General features: G+C 36.3%; 1 protein-coding gene across 3 annotated transcripts; it reads right to left on the reverse strand.

Annotated features, from left to right (window-relative positions):
- Positions 1-205: 205 nt before the first annotated feature.
- LOC149237300 (oil body-associated protein 2A-like) lies at positions 206-5,843 on the reverse strand. 3 transcript variants are annotated; one of them, XR_016245250.1, is made up of 7 exons: positions 5,512-5,841; positions 5,231-5,423; positions 5,052-5,148; positions 4,681-4,763; positions 1,251-1,421; positions 570-1,116; positions 206-380 (listed from the first exon to the last, which is right to left on the reverse strand). XR_016245250.1 is itself a non-coding variant. In XM_089366802.1 (5 exons), exons 3-5 carry the CDS (start codon positions 5,074-5,076, stop codon positions 4,146-4,148), a joined length of 195 nt encoding a protein of 64 aa, XP_089222928.1. In that variant the 5' UTR covers positions 5,077-5,148; positions 5,231-5,260; positions 5,512-5,843; the 3' UTR covers positions 4,114-4,145. The 3 variants fall into 3 exon arrangements, 2 of the variants coding, with proteins under 2 accessions (XP_089222928.1, XP_089222927.1); XM_089366802.1 differs by lacking the exons at positions 206-380; positions 570-1,116; positions 1,251-1,421 and adding an exon at positions 4,114-4,232 and having other exon boundaries at positions 5,231-5,260; positions 5,512-5,843; XM_089366801.1 differs by lacking the exons at positions 206-380; positions 570-1,116; positions 1,251-1,421 and adding an exon at positions 4,114-4,232 and having other exon boundaries at positions 5,512-5,843.
- Positions 5,844-7,449: the final 1,606 nt, after the last annotated feature.

Raw genomic sequence — 7,449 nt, forward strand, 5'->3', positions numbered from 1 at the left:
TAATGAATGAACAAGGAGCCACTGCCGTGGCGGTAGTCCCTGCCGGGGTCTGCAGGGACAATACAATACAAACGCTTAAAGCTGTCCTGATTCATGTGAAGAACAACACGAGTTGTAAGGTAGGATGAAAATGGAGGATGTATTTATCGCATACCCATCAGCTGGTAGTATGATCTGTACATTGCAGCTGTCCCATCTATTACCATCAGCCTTCCATTTGCATGCTTTAAGCCTGAACTATTTAAATTTTTATCCAAAGTGTATGGAATGCCCTCAGTCTTGTTCGTTTCAACAAGTAAAGGACCTCCTGTAGATTCCCCATCACAGGTTGGTCCACAGCTTTCTAGAGATTCCTGATTGTCTGATTCTTCAAAGATTTCCTGGAAAATAAAATTAAAGAAAACACAAATTTTGAGAGGCATTGCAATATAATATTACATTTAAATCACAAGAAGAACTGGATGGCAGTAAAAGGAAAATAATTTTCAGTTAAGGCATTATTCTGTCCATAAAAGACCGCAGTTCATCACTGTAGCATAACCACTTCGAAAGGTAGTATTATCAATTACCTTGAGGTTTGCACTAGCTGAGAAACACTGGCCCTGAACACGTAGAGGTAAATGAAAAGCAGTGGTTGATTTTTGCCTGCCAAGTACCTGAAGAGAAGAACCTCCCAGCTTTGGCAATGATCTTCACAAATGACAGATGTACTGATGTGAAACCCAGGAGGATGTCATTCTCCCAGCATCAGCAACACATACTGCTTTAGATTATTCCATTAATAGAATGCATGCCCATTTAGAGAGTAGCTGAGTTATTGTTTGCCTCGACAAAAGAGTTTTGCCAAGGCCTGATCTTGGAATAAAAGCTGATAGAGGGATATAGTTAAGCAGTGACCATATGTTTATTTTTGATACTTAAAGAGTTTAATATACAGGCTGCATACTAAACCCATTTGTCTTCTGTTGCCTGTTATTTTATGGCCTTGTAAATGCACATCGCATAATCCCAAGAAATGGCCTTGTAAATGCACATCGCATAATCCCAAGAAGTGCTTCCAATTGCAACCAAAAGAAACTTAAATATCTTATTTATAGAGCAATTTCACTTTGCAGTCTGCACATATAAAATACCAACAAAAATCATAATATATATCAGAGAAAAATAGGTTAGTTTAATGAAGTGACAAAATATGAACTGTTGGCCATCTCCAAGGACTCACAATTTGATCTGCCTGTCAGAGTATGTACCTGTTTAACAACACAAGCTTGGTCATAACAGACTTGAATTTCAGGGTTAGAATCCAAGCATTAAGACGTCCATTAAGATAACATCATTCTCTCAAAGTGCGCTCCTTTAATGGCTCCATAGGAAATGAACTAACGGTTGCTTGAGGAAAACTCAGAGGAAGCAGCTGGAGCCTGAAACATAATAAAACCATTTAAGCATCAGAGCTCATTTGCAGCAAGGCTGAATCATTGAATTGACTTGAACGAAAACAGTGTCTAGGCTGTTAGAATATTTAAAGTCAGTTTGACATGTTAATAGTTTAATATTGTCCACATGATTCTGTATGCACACAGATTTACCACCCATGGTTTTATTAGGTCAGCGAGTTGTTTGTTATGTAAGCAGCCCTGCCCAAACTAGTATACATCTGAGCTCTTGAATTGTAAAATATAATCAATTGAGTACTGAAACAGATTGTATTATTTGGGCATGTCTCTTTCTGTTTAGCGTGCATATTATTTTATGGTAACCCCTAAAATCTAGCATGGTATCAGAACCATGCTATAAGGTGTGTGACAGGTCTCCTCTATCACTATTTAGTATTTTGTAAGCAGATGAATTCGAGGGCAAATTTTATTAGATAGTTGAAAGTGGTGAGTTTTGCAAGTGCTACTGTATACATGACATGCAACCATACGGAGAAAAGGCAAATGCAAAAGTTACACCATCTTAGTAAATAGTTGCAGCAAAGGCATACTTTACAGACTGCTAGCAAATCACATGAAACAGAAAGCCTTGTTGACTAGCAGTGACAATCTGTGTGAGCTTTGGCAAAGAAGATTTGGTCAACGGAACTATGGATCCTTGCCTCTTCTGAAGGATATGTTGGTTGGATTTTCTGATTTCAAGGTGGAGAGGATACAAGTGTGCAAGGAAATGTGAATTCAGCAAGCATGCCAAGGCTGTTTTCCCAAGCGGTGATTACCGATCAAGAGGGATCTTTGATCTAATTCATTCAGATCTCTGTGGACCCATGCCATCATCATTATTGACAGGCAATCTCTATGATGTTACTTTCATAGATGATTCTTCCAAGAAAACCTGGGTATATTTAATGAATACCAAGACTGAGATCTTTAACAGGTTCTGAGAGTTTAAAGCTCTTGTTGAGAACCACACATGTAGGAAGATCAAGGTACCAATAGCAGACAGTATTCCTCCAATGGTTTTGATTCTTTTCGCAGAGAAGCAGGAGAAAAAGGGAATTTATGGCGTCTTACAACCCACAGTAGAATGGGGTTGCAGAAAGAAAGAACAGGTCCACAGTAGAAACTGCTAAGTCCATAGTTCATTACATAAATCTGCCTATGTTTCTTTGGGCAGAAGCACATTGTACGGCAATCTGCATACTAAATAGGTGTCCTCACCAAGTGTTGAAGGACAAGACTCCAGGAGAAGCTTTTACAGGAGAAAAACCTTATGTTTCTCATTTCAAAGTGTTTGGGAGTCCAATCTACATTCATGTTCCAGGGGTGAAGAGGACAAAGCTTGGACCCTCTATTTTGAATGGTATTCTACCTGGCTATAATGAGTTTTCTACGACTTACAAGATATATGTTTCACCTAAGAGGAAGATACTAGTGAGTTGAGATTTGAAGGTTGATGAAGATGCATGGTCTTCAGGGTCACAGGGACCTCCAGCAAAGGTTAAAGAGGTAGAAACAGCTGTTGTCCTGATTGCTGAGCAACAATCAGCAAGAGAAGATTCAGATCAGCCAAGTTCTAGTACAGATACAGAGATAGTTTTACCTTCAAGGATTGTTAGGAAGCCGTGGTGGCTTACCAAGTCATTGCAAGAGGTAGAGGAGCAAATTGGTGCTCCAAATACGTCTTTTCCAGTAAGTCATCCTCCGCCGAAATTTCTGAGTTATCTTACACGGATGTCTTCCATCATTGATGCAGAGCCTTCAAGTGATGAGAAAGCAGCAGGATGCCATGGTGGAGGACAAAGTCATATGATGCATGGGAGATCGTGCCTAGACCATAAAGGAAATCATTTGTTTATTCCAGGTGGTTGTACAATGTGATGCATGCAGCTAATGGCACCATAGAGAAGTACAAGGCTCAAATCACTTCGGTAAATAATCCGGTAATGGATGAAAAAGTTTGACACGTGTTTCTTACCACAGACACGTTATCAACTGCATGAACCAAGATGGTCAAATGGGGGCCGTTCATCTGACTACGTGTGGAAGTTTTCCATTAATGTTTTATTTGGATAAGTTTCAGCGAGAACCCGGACGGCCGATTTTCATCTCCCTGCTCATCAATAAACTCTGGCTCAATTCTCTTTGGGGTGTTAAAATGGTTTTGTTTTTGAGATCTGTTGATCCCAAATGAGCAATCAAAATCCTAAATTTGTTTAATTGGTGTTGTTAATGTTTACCAAATGTATAAGGTTAAGGTTCAAATATTTAGAAGGTATTGATAATATTAAGGGTATTGTATTGGGATATGTTGATCCCAAATGAGCAATCAAAATCCTAAATTTGTAATAAAAAGTATAAGGTTCAAATTACTTGAGAAGGTATTGTTAATGTTTAACAAAGTTGCAAAGGGCGTTAAATAAACGGATTTATTTTTGGGATGTAAGGGATTTGTACATCCCAGTGAGTAATTAAAAGCCTCTATTTATTATTTTTTAATCCCTCTAGGTGATTAACTGCATTTAATAAAATTTTCGGCCCTATGGGTGCTTCATAGATTATATCTATGATTATAGATAAATAATGATCCATCTTAAATCTAAACCTCACCCCAAATTTGTTAATACAGAAACAGAGGGCAAATCTGCCAAATCTGGTAATACAGAGACAGACCTCAAGTCTGCTAAATCTGTTATGCACCCAAAGGTATCAATTTTTGGAGGCGCCATACCCAAAATCCCAACGTATAGGGCCACACCATAGAACCATTTCAATTTTCAACACAGTTTCAGATTCCTGAGCCACAACATAGAACCATTTTAACACAGTTTCAGAATATAGAACCATTTCAACACACCGTTTCAGATTCCTGAGCCACAACATAGAACCATTTTAACACAGTTTCAGAATATAGAACCATTTCAACACACCGTTTCAGATTCCTGAGCCACAACATAGTACCATTTTAACACGCAGTTTCAGATTCCTCTAGATGCAGGAGTTCTTGGCGCATTAGATTTAAAGATTAAAATAAATTGATGCTAGTTTGTATTTTTTGTTAGTACCATTTTAACAGGCAGTTTCAGATTCCTCTAGATGCAGGAGTTCTTGGCGCATTAGATTTAAAGATTAAAATAAATTGATGCTAGTTTGTATTTTTTGGTGCCATGCTACACACCATCGCATATTCAGATACACAAAATGGAGCCACAAGAAATTCATCTAATGATATAGTGACACATACCTCGTAACAGTGAGAATGCCAAAGCTTCTGCTCTTCTTCACGGAGAGCCTCAAACAAACGCTCTGATATGATATACTCCACACCTGAAAAACCCAACAAACATTTGTGCCCAAATTTAACATCCATAGCTTAAATTCAAGATGTTATCATTACTAAGATGTTATCAAAAACATAATACATAGTCTGGGCCTCATAACAATCCAGCGAATAGAGATAGGAATTGCTGGTAATGTGACGAGGGTTTGGCTGTGTTGAGAGCCAGCAAACCCTACCATCATAAATTGTAAAAACCCTTAATTAATCTAACCATAGATCAACAGCTAAGCATGAAGTTCTAGGTCAATGCCATCGGGGGTTCTTAATAGACCAACCTGGAGGCATAGCGGAGGGGTACATTGTTAGGCTACCTTTCACAGCTACGTTCCAAGAGTAATACTGCTCCAAGTGTAATACTGGACAGAGGGTTACCTGTGAGGCCAACCAGAGGATTAAACTCCGAATTCATAACCTTCCATAAACATTTAAAGACTGAACATGAACTGTAGCTTACGTGGGGAGAGTCGTTCCAGCTGAGGGTGGTCTGGAGACATAATAACATCAAAGGGGAAGTTAAACCTTATAGCGAAAACTGCAAGGAAAGTAATCAAAAGTATCAGGGAAAACTTGAAGCTTCATTCACAGAAGACCATCCTCGTACTGGCATCTTGACCAAGGGAAAACGAGATAGCGTTCGCAGAGCATACCTGCAACACAATTACCTGTGAGCGGATGTCATTCGATATAAAGAAAGGGAAGCGAAGAAGTAGCTAAGAAATTAACTAATAATGTCACCTTATCACCGGAAGCTCGCCTGAAGATGGCAGGTTGTGAAGGCTCTGAAACATTAGCCCTCCTTCAGAAATTAGGAAGGTACCTTAATGTGGTAGCGAGCTACTTGAGAGGTGGCAGACGGTGGCAGACAGTGGTAGCCAGCTGCGTGAGAGGTGGCAGCTATATAATAAACTTTGCATGCACCTAAGTTTCATGTTTGTCACCATAATTTTCCAGACTTTGGATAAAATACAAATTGGAAATGGTATATAAAATGACATGGTATATAAAATGACAGAACTTTGGTTAAAATAGTATTGCCACAATTTTCTTGCATCGGGCCACGTGAAGCCTGCAATAAGAGGTACAATGCGCTTTCAAGTTAAAACTTTGGATAAAATTTAAGTGAACAAAATTGCTACGATTAAACTTTGGTTAAAACACAAGAAAACATAAAAAAAAACGGTCAACGGATGGATTAATAGGCGGTCAAACGTTCGATCGAACGCTATAGTCCGGGCAGGGACTAATAATATTCAAAATAATAAGATGTTTGTAATACGAATAAATATAAAATTTCCCATATTCACAAACCAAGGTATAATAGAAATTTATGATATGACCTTTATACTCAGGTCTAATAATAAGATTTTCATAAGACCATATTCACAAACTATAAAAAGCCAAATGTAATTTATTAATAATTATTTCTATGTTGCAATACAAATAATGTTAATTTACTAAATTTAATAATGCATTTAATTACAATTTGAAATTAATCTAATTATAACATTTTAAAATTTTAAATCTTTAAATTTTTATTGTTTTTTACTTTAATTTAGCTATATTTAAACTAAGTGGAGGAACTAGCTACTATGTAACCTTTGTTAATAATTATAATATAAATATTAATAATAATGTAAATGAGGTAAATTAACTCAAACATTAATAATATAAATTTATTAAAATATTAATGTAAATATCATTAAAATATTAAGATATTTATGTAATAATAAATATTATTTTTGGTATTAACCACATTAAAAATGGGATATTAAACGAATTTATTAAAATTATTAAAATATTAATGTAAATATCATTAAAATAGTAAGATATTTATGTAATAATAAATATTATTTTTGGTATTAACCACATTAAAAATTAGATATTAAATGAATTTATTAAAATATTTAAGGTATATAACGTATAATAATTAATAATAAAGAATGTAAAATATCTAGAATTAAGTACTAATTAAATACTTTGTAATATTGGTTATTACTCTATAGTTATTAGGTTTATTATATATTTTTTTTTAAAGTTAGGAATTTTGCATTACATCAAATAAGAATTGCATGGACCATTTTTTTTGCTATTGGTCTACTCGATGGAAAACTAGACCAATGACATAAGTTTATAGTCTTGAGGTTGCTAAGACTTTGTCTAATTAAAACATCTTGTAAATAAAAACTTATAAAAACAGATTAGGTATACCAGACCTTGACATACATCAACATGAGAAGACAAAACATACTACTAGTATTTCAAGCAAAAAACTAATGAGTCGTAACAATTGTTGGGAAAATCTCTAGGCATTCATGTTGGTTGTTCACTATCCTCATTCGAGGAGAAGAAGATGTTGGCTGCCTGCTGGCTATAATGGTCAACTTGTAGTCTATATTGTCATTTTTTCCTCTAGCTCCACAATCTCATAGAATTCTCTTGTTGAGTCCTCCTATACCTCACTTTGCTACCTGCAATATTCAAATGACAGTTAACCTTGTGTCGACTTCATGCCATGATCAAAGAAGTGATGGGAATGCATGGAACACACTAAGTATAATGGGAACTACAACCCCTTTTTGTGTGAGCTGGCATCATATCAAGGCATGGGGGAACACCCACTCCTTAGCACCCTCCTTGGGGAACTCCATTAACTTATTGTTATTCCCCTACTTT

Source organism: Pinus tabuliformis, chromosome 8, assembly GCF_031772625.1.
Source record: "Pinus tabuliformis cultivar Carrire ecotype Pingquan chromosome 8, CPIR1, whole genome shotgun sequence".
NCBI classification, from domain to species: domain Eukaryota; kingdom Viridiplantae; phylum Streptophyta; class Pinopsida; order Pinales; family Pinaceae; genus Pinus; species Pinus tabuliformis.

Coding starts and splice junctions, on each gene's coding strand:
- LOC149237300 (XM_089366801.1), bottom strand. CDS start 5,278: ATGTTATTATGTCTCCAGACCACCCTCAGCTGGAACGACTCTCCCCAC. Junction 5,149..5,230: donor GCTGGAACGACTCTCCCCAC/GTAAGCTACAGT, acceptor TTGGCCTCACAG/GTAACCCTCTGTCCAGTATT. Junction 4,764..5,051: donor CCCCTCCGCTATGCCTCCAG/GTTGGTCTATTA, acceptor TGGGTTTTTCAG/GTGTGGAGTATATCATATCA.